Raw genomic sequence first — 18,143 nt, 5'->3', positions numbered from 1 at the left:
ACAATTTTATATGAATACATTATGCCTGTTGCGTTAAAGAGTAATATTTTATATTTAAAATATAAACATATCATTATTTATATGTAAGCATTTAAAAAAGATAAATAAATTATTTTTAATAAAACCTCTTTGAATTTCATGCCGGCTAAGAAAATTTTTTTGTTACCTGTACTAAATATTGCACAAGGTTGAGATAAGAAGTATAGTAGGCGGTTCTAGTATGTTATAAAGTATTTCAGGAAGCCTACTCTTCCATAATCATCATAAGTTTTAAATGCAAGAAATTGATATGAATTTTAATATAATTTTAATAAACTTAAGTAAACAAAAGAAAACTTTAAAGAAACAAAAAAATCCTTCATAAACATTTTTTGTTAGCTGTGTATATGAGTAAATATGTCCATGTATGCCTGAGTTCATCATGACGTTCAAAAACTTTGTACAAACAAGGACACGTTCGTCACGCCAATAGTCTTTTAAAGCAGGCTAAACTGGTAAATGCAATGTTATATACATAATTATCAAAGCATCTTTTAATATATGAAAAAAATAAAAAAAATTGAAACAAGATTTGTTTTATTATTTTTTTATTACATATTCCATTAGAATACTTTCTATATTTATTATTGTACATGCTTACATCGTCTCCCATAGCACGCACACCGTGACCTAGATGATCGTAAACCGGACATAACTTGGACCGCGCGATGCAATATTAGAGAAATAAGAGAGAAAGAGAGCTGTAGATACTATACTATGTTATATTAATAGCTATCTCTTGCTGAGCCTATGGTGAACATCCCGCGGTCCATGCTACACTTGCCTCAGTAACTATACACAGAGTATTGGAGTCTACGCACCGTATCTACAATAATACAAATTAAATGCAGCGGAGTTTTATTCCTACTTAAATGCAAGTTTGATCGCATTCGTTAAGCTCTCTAAAATGTCTAGAAGCTTATTAGTCTATGGTAAGTTTGTTGATGGTATGCTAGAGTATTTATTTACTGATCGATTTTTCTTAATAAATAAAATATATTTATATATATATATATATATATATATATATTATAGACAAATATAAGACAAATAAATGATTATTCAGATTTTTATAATATTATAGATAAGAATTAAGATTTGGGGGTTTGTTTTTTGTTTAAATTCAACCGATCAGCTGTTAATAAGATAATTGTCCTACAGCCTCAATTTGTTCATTATTTATCTGATATAGTACATCACTTCAGTATTCTAGAAACCTTAACTCCTTCTATAAATAATTCAAGCGTAAAGATATGTACAATATTTTTTACATGTTACATAGTTTAAGTACCTATTTACAAATAAGAATTCTTTATACATCATAAAAAAGATAACTATACCGCTCTATTACATATCACCGCGAAATCAATAACTACATTCACAATAGATATTATATAATATAATGTATTATTACATTTAATTATAAATTAAAATACACCTTACAGTAACTAAATAAAAGTTAAGACGTATTAAATTACAATGTATTGCTTCGTTTAGTCACATTTTGCAAAAATATCACTTTGCGTCGGCCCTCAGCGGTCCGGGGAGTCGGCGGATTCATTTTTTTCCCTTTCCGTTTTTTTTTTAATATTTTATAAACATTTAGTAAAAAATATCTTCGACGCCTTATCACCAATCGCTCAGTCAACTAGCATTTAAATCAATAATTCTAACACGGAATAGACACCACAATTTAAATGAGACACATTTATGGACATACAATATAACTAATCTACATTATTTTACATATTCTTCTTACTGACTTACGGCTAGTAACTTTCACACGGATTTAAGATCATTATTGCTTTCAATATAGATAAAATAAAATAAAATCTTAGGACTGTTTTTCATTACGTATGATTTTGAACATTCGTATATTAAAGTTGAGTATTCCTTCGACTTATTTTTGTATAATACATAGATATACATTTATTTATACAGACATACAATTTTCAGGTATTCTGAGCGCACAATAATCACACCAATTATAAAATAGGACGAGGACAGTCTAAGATAAGTCAGCAAGAAGTCTTGACCCTAGACGGTTATGGAAAACTACAGATCGATTATTGCACAACACACGCAGTGTTACGTATCAACGTTTTATTTAAAATTTATTTGATCTATTTATATTAAAAGGACTTATTGTTAGGGTTAAATGGAGAACTGTCACTTATAAATGTAGAACTAGAGGAAAAAATATCAGTAGGTAAATTGTTAACAATTACAAAATTAAAGTATACTATTTCTTGAGTATTTTTTTTTCTTAATTTAAAACGATGTGTGATTGAGACCTTAATTGTGACAAATGAATTATTTAAAATAATATTTCTTAGATTATTATTAAACAAAACAATTATCAAGTATGTATATAAGAAGTGCAATAAGCTCTCCAGTTTTCATGTTTTAAGCTAAGGGTGAAAAAGATGAAATATCGGTATAAATTACGTTGGAAATACTAATCTATCATTGGATTTTGAAATGTTTTGATTGTTGTTGTAAAATTAAAACCTTGGGTCAATAGATTAAAGATGATTAGATAAAATATAAAATTATTGCTTACAGAGTATAGTATTGCGAAGTAATAAGGACCTTAGGTCTACAATACAAAAGAACCGACTACAAGAATAAAATATTATTTACACATATCTAAATGTAGGGACCAAAAGAAATATTTGGCTAAAATACGTTAGGAATACATGATTTTCGTGAAAAAGTACATTAATCTAAGCGACATACGTATAATATAGGATAAAAAATTGTAAAACAATACAAAAATCGATTAATAAATCGTGATGAAGATCGAGTATTTCAGTTTTAAAATATTATGCTTCAATAATTTAATCGAGCGCTAAGCTCGCCAATGACTCGGTACCCTGTCGTGAGTTATTTCGAGAGATTCGTTTCGGATCCACGAGGAGGGTGAACGTTAAAAATAATATTTCGATCGCCTAAAGCGAAGCAAACGAAACGAGAGTCGCCCGCGGGTCTCACTCGGGGAGTCACGAGCGGTGTCGCGCGCGGCCGCTGCGTCGGCGCTTGCGGCGCGCGTCGCGCACGAACGCCACGTTGGCGGGGTCGTCGGCCAGCTGCGGGAAGCGCGCCACCGAGTGCACGTCGCGCGCCGCCCAGCCGTCCACCACGCCGTGCGAGATGAGCTCCTCCTTCTCCTCCTCCGTCCACGCGCCGCGGCCCTCCCAGCCCGCCGCCACCAGCGCCTTCTCGCGCTCCCACGCTCGCGCCGCCGCCCGCTTGTGTGCGTGCTTCAGCAACTTGATGCGCTCCGCCGCCGGGTCAACGCCGTAACGCAGCACAATAACCGCTTGCGCCGAACCCTTGCCCACCGCATGTACTCGAACCTAAGAGAAGGAGGATTCAACTTTTTAAAAATATATTATAAGCATTGAAAATTGACGTGCATTTGTATTTATTATTAAAGGACGGACAATTATTTGATATTTTAAGTAAATTTCACCGATGCGTAAATAATGCGTAATTTCGGGAATTCAAACACCAGGAATTACCAAAAAATGTTATATAATTATATAGATATACAAAAATATAATTAATGCAAAATATGTTATAAATAGACATACTTCCAGTCCTTGGTCGTTAGTTTCGTCTTGCGATACATTGAATTTGCCGGACAACCGTCTCAGTTCCTCCATGTCATCCCTGATTTTCAGTGAATTATCCTTGACAAAGTAGAAAACATCCTGATCGTGTATACTGAAATGGACGTCCAGGAAATAAGAGTTGTTGAATACGGTCGTTATTACATCCTCGACGACGCTGTTAGCGCCATCTGCCACACTTATAAATGCTTTTCCATCTACTCTGGATATGAGAACGCCTTCGCCGAAAACACCACGTTTATAAGATACTCTTGGGAGCAAATTCCTCGTAATTGGTTCCATTTTCAAGAGCGGTGTTGGTACGAATTCGATATCAGACAGTTTATCGTTTACCTAGAAAATAAATAATATTCATCAATATTTCGTTTCTCAGTATTTTACAATTATATAAAATAAGTTAGACGTACAAATTAAATATCACTTTTCACACATAGTTTCTTAAACCTAGAATGAAATAATAATAATAATTAAAATACCTTTTCAATGATACACTGTAGACCGGACATAACACCAAAATCGGGAGCAAGCTGAGGTGCTGTAACTGATGTTTTCGGCTGGAATATCATATCTGTTATATATTTAGCTCCCATCATCTTAGTCAGATCATATCCGTACAATCGTAGCCAACTCGCCAAATTAGTCATATACGGAACGTTCTGGTCTCGATTTATAGGATCGTTATTTCTAAACCTGTAGATAAATATGTCGGTAGGCAGGCTTAGTTTAGTTGCAAGATGCTCCCAGCTTGGCGTCATCCATTGTCCAACTACAGGATCATATAATCGATTTTCCAAATACACCAAATTAGTATTGTAATCTAATATACCACCTTGGAAGTCTACTGGTACGTAGAATCCAGGATTGGTGTCTTTCACGATTTTACCAAATGGACTGCGTTTTATTTCTTTGATAATTTCGCCGTTCACATCAAACACGACAAGCGGCGATCCATTGTGATCGGTGGCTACGTAGAAACGTTGATCTTCGGTTTCAATACAAGTAAGAAAGTCTCTCTGATCATACAAAAGCCGTACTGTTTTTTCAAGCTTCGGGTAATGCATATGTGTAATAAGATTAGGGGATTGTGGATTTGTATAGAAGAACTGTGTGATATTATCTTTGTCATCTTTCCAAGCAACCAATCTGTTTCTGTCATCATAATAGTACCACATTTGGAACTTATCTCTCTCAAACGCATGCACGAATTGTCCTCGAGAATTGTATCTGTATTTTTGTTCTCCTCGTCTTATTACAAACCCTCGGCCATCATAGCTGCTAAATTCAATATCTCCGTACTGAACGACTCTGTCACCGATATCATATCCAAGGTAACGTTTCTCTCCATGCTCTATTATGCCAATGATGTTACCGTTTTCATCGTAAACGTATTTCCAGTCGTCTTCGGATCCGACCACTTCCATTAAGTGGCCGTCGTAATTATAACTTACTCGTTCGTTCGATGATGTATCGCCAATCATGATTTTCTTCGATCTTATTCTATTCCTTACATCATATTCCAGTTCCAGGCGGAATACGTCGAAAGACTTAATGTTCATAAGAACTGTTTTGATTCTGCCATGGTCATCGTAATCAGTGATCGTAAAGTATTGTTTGCTCGTGTCTTGCATAACTGATCGATTAAAAGTATTCCTATAGATTCTTAAGTCACTTACTCCTTCAAGAATACCCAAGTTTTGGTTATATTTCAGTCTTAATTGAGGCATCTCTTTACTGTTGATGTTCATATCAATTGTGGAAAGTCTTGCATTGCCATCATATTGATATTTAAAGTGAGCGTTGTTGAGTCCACTCTTAGAGTTAAATTTCATTTTCTCGTCTTTAAGAATACCAGCGTGATATTTATAATCCTGTCGTAGTTCATAATCAGGGTCTGTAATTTCTACATTCTTAACAAGATGAGTATTTTCATGATAGACGTATCTAATAGCTGAAGCACCTGCGAGAATTGTTTCTAATTTACCGGTGCTATCGTATACGTAAAGAATTTTTCCAGACTGATGAGGGAATATTTTTGCTAATATGTGACCATCATCATTGTAAAGTATTTCGTATGGATGTCTGTTCATTGGCGAGAAGTATTGATATTTAAAATAGCCTAATGACGTCATAAGAGCAAACGTATGAATATGACCTCTGGGTGTAGTCAAATTTTGAAGAGCACCAGAATCATCGTAGTCAAGAAGGTAATCACTACCTCTCGGTGTCGTGACTTTCAGTGGCAAGCTCGTGAACATATCTCTAAACGAATATGCTAAGGAAGATCCATCTCCATAACGAATTTCATGCAATCTTCCAGCTCTGTCGTATCCATATGTCTCATTTAGGTCGCCCCATCGCCAACTAGTAAGTCTATTGAATCGGTCGTAGTCCAGTTCAACTTCAGAAAATATACCGCTTCGAGGACCCCACTTCACCGGCCTTGCCATTCTGTCATAAGTGACATTCAATAGTTCTACTTTATCGTCCATAAACACTGCAACAGTAGACGTATCTCTATCATATTCGAGGGTTAAAAGATTTTCTCCATTTACTCTTAGTTTACGACCTATTTGAGCAACTGCTTTACTACTTTTTCCTTTATTGGATTGTAATCTGCGTAAGAAGTAGCGCCATTCGAATCTGTTAGCCAAATCTCCACCAACTTCGGTTCTTTGTTTTGCTGGGACAGGATAACTCTCTCCCAAAATCGGATCGATTTCTGAAAGAATTGTGTATGGAACGGTATCTGTTGATATGACATGTCCCCAAGGCATGCTCGATGATATGCTGCCATCGGTAGAAATAATTGTTTTCTTTTCAGCCTCCCCAACTTTAGTATTAACTGACGAACCCTTGATTAATATTGAAACAGGTTTTCTGTTATTTTCACTAACAAGAACCGTTGCGCCTTTAAGACTTAAATCGAATGTGAGATTTATTATTCTTCCAGTAGGAGTGACAGCCGATGTAAGTCTGCCAAATTCGTCGTATTTGTATATGTAACTCCTGCCTGTGCTATCATATTTAGCTTTAAGTAACCCTGTAGTGCCATGATAATCGAAAGTTACATTGAAATTATCAGGTGTTCGTAATTCCTGAAGCATCTTCATACGTGACATCTTTAGCCTACATTTTTGTCCTTTAGTATTTTCAATCGAATTTACCAAGCTTGAATAATCACGTAACAAAAATACCTTGTTTCCAGCGGCATCCGTGACAGTACTTAGTTTTCCGTTACTCGTGTTAACAGTATACGTAAATACATAATTATTTTCTCCTGTTAAGATGTTTTTAGTCATAACATGTTGGCCAAATCTGTTAAAGATGTAAGTTTCTTGCGTATCCGGTGCGTAAATTTCATATTCTCGGGCACCACTAGCATCTGGTATGCTCGCCATTACAGAACGTATTCTATAATTAGCTTGATCTGCAATATGAACGATACCATCTGGGCTGACCGTGACTGCTGAAATAGTATTGAATTTAGAGTTCGAAGCTAGGAAATGATCAGCTTCGAAACAGTCACAGCCTCGTTCTAAGCAATTGCACTTTGATTCGGCGCCAGCATAAAGCGAAATTTTTCCATCAGTTGTAATAAGCCGCACTCTATTAATCCTCTGAGAATCACTTTCCGCGACGTAAAGGTCACCGGCTGCGCCGAAAGCAACACTTTGTGGCATTACAAGCGTTGCGTAAGTGGCGAGTTCCATATCATATCCTGTTAAAGGTGACGGACAATGAAGTGGTCTCCCAGCTATTACTTTGACTCTTCCATCCGGTGCCATTTGTAAAATCATATGATCGTCAATTATATGTAAGCTGTTATCCAGCGGATTGATAGATAATTCTGTAGGCCATCGTAAGTGCACTTCTTCTACACTTAAAGTTCCTTCACATGGTATTGGCTTCCAGTGCGCTCTGTGCATGTGATTACCAATAACAGTTGTGATAATACCATCTCTGTCAACCATTCGTATGTTTGTTCCATCAGCAAAATAAAGAACATTGTCAATTGACACAGCTACGCCTTTAGGATATGCTAGTTTTGCATCTCTGGCTAATGCTCCATCACCACAATGTGCCTCATCTCCTGGAAGGCATCTTTCTCCCGAGCCAACTACAGTTTCCCAGTTTCTTTCAGGATCGCTGTAGTCGTCTGTATTGCGGACTTTAATTATTTGATGAGACTCAGGATCGGAAATATAAAGAGTACCATCCAAAGGTGATAGCGCCATATGATAGCGGTATGAAACGCGGGTGGCACTGAAATAAAAGAAATATTTAATTAATAAAATATATAGTAATAAATGTAAATATATGTATTATTTCATTTGAGTATATGATATATTTCATTAAGATTTAATTAAGTTATTAATAAAATGTTAAAATATTGAATGACTTACTTCAATTTAACAATAGTTCGACCAGTTCCGTCTGTATTAATCTTCCGCACAAGGTTAAAATCACCAACAAAGATTGATCCATCGGGGGCTGCAACTAAAGCCACTGGAGCGAGAAGTCTCTGTTTGACTGCAGATCCAGAACATTCGTTACTACAATCTAAAGCACGTTGACGACCGTCTCCCATGGTCGTGATTATGAGACGAGGCTTATGCTTGAGGTAAATATTTGTGCCATCGCCTTTTTGGAGAATACCTTAAATGACAAAAAAAAGTTTCAACGAATCTTACAAATAGTAATATAATTTGGTAAAAGTCAAGCAACCGTATTAAAATGAATATGATTCAATTAGTCATCAATGTTAAAATATTTGTAATCTAAAGAACGTTAGGTTAATAAAGAAATAGTAGAAAATAAATTTACCTTCATGGAAATTGTATCGGTGATGTATATCCAAGTTCCACCCACCAACATCAGAGATGCTCATATCGTGACCGCTTAGTTTAGTAGTCTGAACGTTCCAGATAATATCTTTGCAATCCGTGTACTGATAGCCAACTTTTACCAACGCTGTGGTAACTCCATATACCCTTTGTCTGTATACGTTCAATCTATTCCAAGGATATGTGAATTTAATAACTGGATCCGCCTCAAAGGTCTTTTCAAAGAGAATGCCTTCAATGGTTATTCTTAAATGGATTAAGGCTAACGTTGGGGGTACTTTTTCAGGTGTTAACTGTAGTTGAATAGTAGAAAGGTAACCAGCGGCTCTTGAGCTGTGATATACCAAGTTCAAACCGGTTCCAGGAATTTGCAAACTTTCTTGAACCACCTGGATGATTAAATATTTGAGGTTAATGATCATTTTAAACGAAAAACAAACAACATTTCCATCGAAACTATAAATAAAATATATATTAGTGTGTAATTTCTATATCTTTTAGTTTTTAATGAATAAATATCTTCACAAAACGATTAACATTAAAAAATTGTTCATTTAGAAAATCAAAACGATATAAATTTTCAATGATGTATCATAAAATTGACCTGTGATTCAGCTAGTATAGCGCTCTTATCGGGACATGCGCCTTGGAAGCCGTGCTTCCACGTGGCGAGCACGACAGGTTTCATCGCGTCGTAATCGTGCGCGAGACACGCCTGCGGCGGGCCCACTCCTCCTTTCTCGTCCGACGTTGTCATCATTACCTCGTCAATTATTACCACCTGGAATGAAAGATTGAAGTTAAAGTTTATTTCATGGGAATGATATCACGAAGTTTGAATAAACGAAACAAACAGAGATGATAAGTATCTATTCAATTATCTATGTAATGTATGAAACGTTGTGATACGCTAATAGTCTAAGGCTGATTGACAATCAATTTTTTTATATGTATATTTGTTATTTCCAATAATTTATTTAATTGTACATAAGAATTGCATGTAGCGAGTTATATTTTTATCAGGACAGAACTCTATAAGAATTTTTACGTGCTAGACTTAATTTAGAGTTTTGTATAGTTTCAAATTAAGACTTAAAAGACTTAATGCCGCTTTGATTGTCGTTTCGCATGTTTTCTGAATGCGCAAAAAATAATTACTTCTTAGGAATTTGTTGTGAAGTTGTTTAAGCTGATGTCTACATTAACTAAACAATATAATTCATATTATGTTTAATTATTACCTATACTTAATTATTTAGAAATGAATATTTAATTTAATGGTTTTATAAATAATAACGTAATACTTAACAAAATTAATATTTAACTGAAAGACATTTGAAGAATGATATTTTGATATGATTTATTAATATAGCAATAATTTTACAAAATAAATATTAAGGATCGTATATATTACGACGTAGCGCAGCGCTGCACTAAGTTGATTTAATGTCTCCCTCCTGAATTCTGTTCCTTTAATTTAAGGGTTAATTTGACTAAATGGAATAATCAATATATATAAAACTCTTCCGTTACTGAGTGACTGACAGACAACGCACAGCCTAAACCACTGGACCTAGAGACTTGAAATTTGGCACACGTATACCTTGAGTATCCTAGAGGTGCACTAAGAAGGAATTTTTCAAAATTCCCACGGGATAGGGAATAAATGGGATTTATATTTTCGAACCAAAGTAGCTCTATCTCCGTAACTATAATTATTAGGGGTTTCAAATTTACCATGCAAGTAGGTTATAAAAACAACTAAAAACTATTTTTAGGATATTTCGGAATTCCCAAGGGATAGGGAATAAACGGGAATTGTATTTTTTTCTTGAAAGTCCGTAGTCCTAGAAACTTGAAATTTGGCATGAAGATAGTTATTATAGCACAATAAACTAAAAAAAACTGAAAATCATGTTTTTTTTGTTTATATAATAAACCAATATAAATTGATCCCAAACTACGTACATTTTGCTTAGGAGCAGGGCTCTGTTTACATTGGAAAATTTCAAATACTTGAAAAAAGGGAAATATCTTCAAGCATCGTTCCCTTTTGGTAGATCTGAGCTATTTACATACCTATAAATATATATATGGAACCCTCGGTCCACGAGTCCGACTCGCACTTTATTAGGTAGGTTAGTTTCAATTGAATAGTTACTTTTAGGTTTCATTTATTTTTAGTTGGTGTCTTTTTAGTTCGTAATTAGGTTTGCGGGTTAAAGTTGAATAAAACCGTGTCTCTACATTTCGTTAAAATTATTCAGAAAACACACCTCAGAAAATATGTTTACAAATCCATACTTCCATACTAATACTTATTATATTATAAAGGCGAAAGTAACTGTCTGTCTGTCTCGCTTTCAGGCCAAAACTACTGGACCGATTTAAATGAAATTTGGTACACATATAGTCTAGAGCCTGAGTCCTTTATATAGGCCATTTATTTGGAAAAAAATGCTGTAAAGGGTTGAAAAGGGGGATGTAAGGTTGTAAGTTATTGAAAGTATTGCCATTTTTAGGACTAGAAGCATAAAACTTATATTTTAGGCTGTACACTTATAAACTAACATATCATGACACCCACTAAGAAACGAATTTTGGAAATTCTACCCCTAAAGGAGTGAAATAGGGGTTGAACGTTTGTATGGAAGTCCGTAATTTTTTAAGTTAGATACATTAATCTTTATTTTTGGGATACTGATTAAAAAGGAGTAGATACTTATTTAAGTGTTTCTGCATATTCTACCCCAACGGGGGTGAAATAAGGGGTGAAAGTTTGTATAGAAGTCCGTCATTTTTTAAGATAGAAACATGAAACTATATTTTTGGGCTACTGTTTAAAAATGAGTTGATACGTATTTAAACGTTTCTGGATATTTTACGCCTAAGGAGGGAAATAGGGGTTGATATTTTGTATATAGGATAGTCTGGAAGACTTTTTGAAGTTAGAAGCAGGAAACTTTATTTTTGGGCTACCGATTAAAAATTACTTGATTCCCATTTAAGTGTTTCTGGATATTTTACGCCTAAGGAGGGAAATTGGGTTAACATTTCGTATACAGGTTAGTCTGGAAGTCCATCATTTTTGGAGTTAGAAGCTATGAAATACACACCAATGTCAACAAAGAGGTCTTACATTAACGTAATATTTTAATTTGTAAATATATTCAATTATTCATATTCTACGCGAGCAAAGCCGCGCGTAACAGCTTTGTGAGGTATATATGAGTAATCAGTACCCTTTTTTTAGAAATTTGAAGCGCTGTAACGCATAAGCATCGCGATTTACGACTTTATTTACTAAACTTAACAGATTCCAAGATCAGAATTTTAATCCTTATTATTATGAAGTAGGTGCAAATTTAAATACAGCCGTTAACTGTTTAAGAGACAAAGAATTGCATATTTCACAGGGCTATTTAAAAACCTACATATTCTTCACAGTCGTATGTAAAGAGATAGAGAATTTGAATTAATAAAGGCTTACCTCATTCCAAGGCACGAACACGACTTGAGTAGATCTCTTGAAAGGTGACCTTCCAAAGTGAAGAGTCACAGCCCCGCCGCCATTTACAAGAAGGTCAAACCATCCATCTTCTCTCGTTAGCGTAAACCCTTCCAATGGTGTTGAAGTGGAAACTCTCACTCCGACCAAACCAGAACCGAGTAACGTTACCACTCTACCTCTGATTACAGCTGAGCGGCTGAAATAATATGTTACAAAATTTCATGTAGAGACGATATAAAAAAACCATTTGATTACTTAAGGGATCAATAACGCCATGCGATGCTAACTAGCGCAAATCATCATTGCGTAATATTTTTTTCAATTTTCAAATCACTGTTGGAGTTGAAATCTAGTGAATAATTTTATTGTATGCTTTTTAATGTGGTCCCTAGTTAAGAATGGCATTGCATGGCATGTTATTAAAATACTGATAGTCGGATAAAAAATTGTGATTGTACTACTGGGTATTTAAGTGTTCTAAAAAGTAAACATGGGGTAAAAATTCGCTTGAGACGTTTCATTTGTATAATAGGACATTTAATAGGAGTTAATTTTATTAGATTAAATATTAGTTAAGTGATCGATGAAATGATGGGATTTTAAAGGTATTATTCTAATAATTTTACTAATCCAAAACCCAGCTAAGAGAAATAATCTACGTTGACTTCAAAACAGTCTTTGGATACTACATACGAAATTTTTTCACTGTTTAATATTATGGTAACGATAAAAAGCGTAACACAAAACTCACAGGACATATATAGGTATATTAATACATAGCATGCACACAACTATACCGACATAATATATGTTGCCAATTAAGTAGATATAGAAGTACCTACCACATATATATAAATAAAAATAACTTAATCTACATTTGAAGGCACACACAATCCTACCTAATTTGATTCTAGTTCTTACCTCGTATTGAAGTGGTTCCAAAACATACTGCGCAGCGGAAAGACGAGAAATTACATAGAATGAGTATCATTGGATACGATATTTTCAATTTAGAAGAAGAAATGTTAGATCATGTTAGTGGATTAAACGCATCTTTAAACATAAATAACATGCAAGTGCCAATTTATTTAACATATATAAACGTTTAATTTGTTTGGTATTAAAAAACAAATAAAAACAATTTTAAATTGAGGTGAAGGATAAAAATAATATATGACACATTTTTATGTAAATAAAACGTAGGATTGACTGGGGCACAACATTGCGTATCTTATATATAGATATTTATTTCTTTATATAATATTTCAGGATCAATTGATTCACGATTTATAAGTTTTATTAAAGATACTTACGACACTTAAATAATTCATTTAAATTTGCTTCTCTTAACTTGTCTGATGTAACGAAATTGAAAATCTGAAAGTTCTTTACTCTCTTGTTTAATTATATATGTAATATAAAATATCATCAATTGATCCTGTCACAAGATTCTAACATCTGACATCGAACACAAATTCTCACCTCTCATTAAACGTTTCCTGTTTAGCGTAGTTCTGCAGACTACCTTCGTCGATAAGGAATTTCATCCTTTCGAAGAAGGAAGCTGTGATCGCTGGCGGTTGTTTTCTAAGTAGAATATCCGTTGGTTTGGGAGACGATACACATAGCTGACTACCTTTGCAGGCGGCACTTTGACAGCATTCTGGATCTTCACAGTCGACTAAACCATCTGAAGAAAGCATTATATATAATTGGTTAATACGAAATAATGTATCTAAATTTAATTATGAAGATCATATTATAAATGTCGGATTGTACATATTAAATTATGACTTCGATTAAAAGATCACCATACACCAAATAATTCACTGAAATTTTAAAAACGAAAAGTATACCTTTGTCGTTGTCTTTGGAATCATCACAAATTTGTTCCTTAAGGGTGGTGCAGTCTGGACCGTCCCAGCCATCGAAGCATTTGCACTCCCAGTGCCCATCATTTGCGACCCTACATTGACCATGACCAGCACAGCCCCTGGGGCATCCTTCGAGTGTACAGTGCCTTCCATTCCAGCCAGAGACACAGAGACAAGTTCCGTTCTTGCACTGTCCGTGGTCACTGCAACGGGAATCGCAGAGCTTTGATGTACAATACTCTCCCGTCCAGCCTGGGTCGCAAACGCATGATTCACCAACGCATCTTCCATGTGGCCCGCAATCCAGATCGCATACCTCTGTAATAAGATTCTTTGTATTGTATTATTGTAAGAGAACGATGTTTTGGTTTTTATAAAAACTCTAGGAGAGTTTTTTGAATATTTTATTTAGTAATCACCAACTATATGATATATATAGTATGAAAAATTAATAAATTAACCAAAAAATCCTTTGCAAATGTTAATTTAATTTATTTTATACATATTTTAACTACTTCTGGTACTATAACAATAATCTTAAACTTTAATTATTAAGAAGATAAACGTCAGTAGCTAAAATGAAGTTAAAATTAACCAACAAACGTACCTTTCGAACAGTCATCGCCCGACCATCGAGCATGACAAGTGCAAGTTTGAGTATCAACGTCAAAGGTACCATGCCCAGAACAGTCCGGTAGACATTGCAAGGCGTCTTTGTCCATAGTAGCACAGTCCAATCCCTTCCAACCTTTTTTACAGACACAAGCACCTTCGATGCAAAATCCGTGACCTGAACAAGTTGGATGGGGACAGTCGATCTCTTCACAGAATTTTCCTTTGTAGCCTCTAACACAAGAACATTTTCCATTCACACAATGACCATGTCCATTGCAGTCTGGTACTTCACATTCGTCATGTCGTAAGGAACATTCTTTGCCTTTCCAGCCTGGGTTGCACTGGCACTCACCATTAATGTATTCACCTCTTTGACTACATAATACTGGACATACGCCTAAAATTACAAAATTAAATTGAATGTTATATAGTTTTAAGTATATCGTATCATCACAAATAATTTAATACTAATTATATTTGTAACTAAGAACGTTAAAACTCATGCAATCGCCACTGAATTTTCGTGTGTTACTTATTTAGTGCTCGGTGACGAAAAATAACATTGTGAGGAAATCCGTATGTGATGCGTAAAAGCCTCCTCACATTGATCTAGCCACCGGAACCACCGTGGTTAAATAAGCCCCAAACCTTCTCGAAAGGAGAGGAGGCCTAAACGCGGGACAATAAAGGGTTGTTTCTTTTAATAATACAATATTCAGAATTGCCTTTGTAGTTTATTTTTATATATATTTATTACGAATTAATAAAAAGGTTATTACGTAAGGGGTTAAAAGAAGAAAAAATAACTTACTTTCGCTACAATCATCTCCGCCAAAACCAGGCTGACACTGGCAGTGCCCCATGAGACATTCGCCTTTACCAGAACAGCCGTTCGGACAATTGTGTGTCATGTCATCAGCGACCATTGCTATAAATGATATTTCCTGAGCATCTCCATCATCGTTGTACAAAGAGAGAAACCAGTGACCTTGCTCCATATAGTGAGTTACTTCTTTCTTAACGGACGGCTATAATAATAATTTTATGTAAAATATTAGCATATTCAAATTCTAGAACGAAAAAGTTAGGTCATTGGATGTATATCATATATTTTTCGATTTTCTATTACTTACATGTGAAGCCCTGGTGGTTCGAGCTTTAAATCCGCTTAGAACTTCTAAGAAGTGATATTGAGTATGCGTTGGCAGAGCATTCCGTCTGGCGTAAACACCTATAGACGCTCCCCTTGGTATCATGTAGTCGAATTTAACATAAGCTGCTTCGGATTGATAAAACTGCATATTCCAATAGCTATATGGAGGGATTTCTTTTGATAATTTTTCACCTAAAGTTATTTGTTTAAATGTTGTTCCATCTGGTGGAAAGGACTGCGCTGGGAAAGTTCGCGCACCTATAAAGTGAACAGAGTTTTATTATCTGTTTAAGCATTAAAAACAAACGTTTATAGTTAAATGTGAAAAACATGCGATGAAATGATATAAATTATACTATATGCTTATATTTCCATAACACTACTGCTACGACATGCAAAACATAAAACATAATTCTAAGTTATCTAGAAGAGTTATTATAAAATGATAATCCAATATTTTTGTCGTAATTATCATGCGTATTAGTATGTTAGACACCAAACTAGTTTTACGGAGTTCCGAAGAAATGGTTTTTGTGAGCGTTAGTAAATTATTGTCAGTACTCAATATTTTGAGACCTCACCTTCCAATATAAGGATCGGTGGAGGCTTAAGTTTAGGGCAAATGCATTTTGGAATTTCTGTTGATGTTATAATTTCAGACTCAGTTGACGTCGCTGTTATGTAATCTGTTGTTGTTCGATCATCCATTGTATCTGACTCAAAATATTTGGTTTCCGTTTCTAAATCTGAAGTGATTGATGTAATATGCGCTACTTCTTCTGTTGTTAATTCTGTTTTATAGGTATTGGACGTTTGACTTGGATTTTCCGTTGAACTGTAGTCGGTTGAGAGACCAGTTACATCTTTTGTTTTTTCTAAATAATCATCATAATCATCAGAAGAAGTAGTGTTTTCACAAACAGGGCATGAGCACTCACAGCTTCCGCCCCAATTTTCAGTGTTAATTGTTTTTGCTGCTTTTGTAGTACTATCAATTGTCATCGGTTTATTGAAATGTGTAGGCATTGTTGGTTCACTGTTCATGGGTGTGATTTTCACAGTTGGTACCTCATTTTTTTCACCAAATGTTGGGACGGTTACTGTTAACGAATATAGGGGCTTATACGAATCGTTGTTCACATCATCTGCAGATATTGTTAAGTTAATCAAAACATGTTTGGCATTTGCTATAGAGTCGGAGGATTTTGATTCTGCATCAACGTTTAAGGTAGAAGACTCACTAGTTATAGGTTTTGAATCGTTTGGAGAAGAATTAACATACACGTCATCGGCAGGGTTAGTAACAGTTGGTGAAGACTCTGTTACTAAAAGCGTATGATCACTTTTTGGATTAGTTTTGCTTGTGGTAAAAAAAATATCACTTTCAGTGGAAGTATAGTTCGTTAATTGGGTTATCAAAGTTGACGGCGAATCTTTTGGTTTAAGTTTGTCCAAACTTTCGTGCTGAAGTTGGGGATTAGCATTATGTGTAGTAAAAACACTTTCTGTAGAAACTGTTTTTGTTACGTTTAATGGTGCACTAGTCGAAGGCACTGCTCGTGTACTTTGTTTTGTCGGTACAGGAGTGGTGTTATCATTCTCATAATGAAATTTCTTCAGATTATTCTCTGTTTCAGCAGATTCATTAGAATATATATGCAACTCTTCGCTTACTTCATTAAGTCTAGTTAGTAATTTTAGGTACTGAAGTTTTTGTAAGCCATATGAATAAATTGACGATAGAGAATCGCCTTGCATGTTGGCCGGATCATAAGCTATGTTATTTTTTTCATCCAAAATCTCTGCAGGATGATCGACAGTTAATTCAATACTTTTATTTTTTAATTCATTATTAGATAGTATATTCACACTTTCTTGTGGTTTAGTTGTGATATCAATTTCGTTATTTTGCTTATTTATCGTTACATTAAGCGTATTGTTATTATTTTTTGTTAGAATACCATTATTACCCGATTCACCAACACTGCTAAACACAGAAGCATTATAAGCTACAGTTGTAGCATCCGCTTGTTGTGTGACATTGTCTTCTGATGACACACCATGCATTAAGCTAATAGTGGTCAAAGAAATAGAAGTATTTAACTCATGCATATCTACATTAGAAGAATCCGTGGAAGAAACAGAAGATAAAGAAGCATGCCAATCTATACTTCTACGAGGACGTGAGTGATTTTCTCCTTTACCTGAAGCAGACGACGTTGAGCTCTGATGCTGTCGCGTTATAGATTTGTTACTAGATTCAAGCGTCGTTGCTTTTGATGTTGGGAACTTATCCGTTGTATCACCGACTAAGACTGAACATGGTTTAGCATTTTGATATGACCAGTTGTCAGTGAAATAGGAAGCTGTAAACAAATAGATAAAGTTTTTATTAGAACATTAAATTATTCATAAAATATAAGTTTTTATATATTAAATTAAATTATTAGCACCAATATAATCTTGAATACA

The 18,143-nt window shown here is 34.8% G+C and overlaps 2 protein-coding genes across 8 annotated transcripts in view; both read right to left on the bottom strand.

Moving 5' to 3' along the window:
- The window catches only part of LOC113397410 (calnexin), a 372,199-nt gene that overhangs the window by 23,864 nt on the left and 330,192 nt on the right, over positions 1–18,143 (bottom strand). The gene's annotated exons all lie outside the window — the stretch shown is intronic.
- LOC113397455 (teneurin-m) overlaps positions 571–18,143 on the bottom strand; it is a 214,979-nt gene continuing 197,406 nt past the window's right edge. For 2 of the 5 annotated variants that reach the window (XM_026635800.2, XM_026635802.2), the window contains 14 exons: positions 16,253–18,037; positions 15,652–15,929; positions 15,330–15,546; positions 14,511–14,915; positions 13,886–14,221; positions 13,512–13,719; positions 12,951–12,977; positions 12,009–12,225; positions 9,123–9,299; positions 8,499–8,907; positions 8,078–8,330; positions 4,151–7,937; positions 3,636–4,007; positions 571–3,398 (listed from right to left, as the gene is read on the bottom strand). In XM_026635800.2, the coding sequence (XP_026491585.2) occupies positions 3,042–3,398; positions 3,636–4,007; positions 4,151–7,937; positions 8,078–8,330; positions 8,499–8,907; positions 9,123–9,299; positions 12,009–12,225; positions 12,951–12,977; positions 13,512–13,719; positions 13,886–14,221; positions 14,511–14,915; positions 15,330–15,546; positions 15,652–15,929; positions 16,253–18,037 (8,828 nt within the window). In that variant the 3' untranslated portion in view covers positions 571–3,041. The remainder of the gene's footprint in view (positions 3,399–3,635; positions 4,008–4,150; positions 7,938–8,077; positions 8,331–8,498; positions 8,908–9,122; positions 9,300–12,008; positions 12,226–12,950; positions 12,978–13,511; positions 13,720–13,885; positions 14,222–14,510; positions 14,916–15,329; positions 15,547–15,651; positions 15,930–16,252; positions 18,038–18,143) is intronic. The other 3 variants (XM_026635803.2, XM_026635804.2, XM_026635801.2) reach the window with 3 other exon arrangements.

Source organism: Vanessa tameamea, chromosome 3, assembly GCF_037043105.1.
Source record: "Vanessa tameamea isolate UH-Manoa-2023 chromosome 3, ilVanTame1 primary haplotype, whole genome shotgun sequence".
NCBI classification, from domain to species: domain Eukaryota; kingdom Metazoa; phylum Arthropoda; class Insecta; order Lepidoptera; family Nymphalidae; genus Vanessa; species Vanessa tameamea.
The sequence above is the reverse complement of the archived record's forward strand: the minus strand, read 5'-3'. Positions and strand labels throughout refer to the sequence as shown.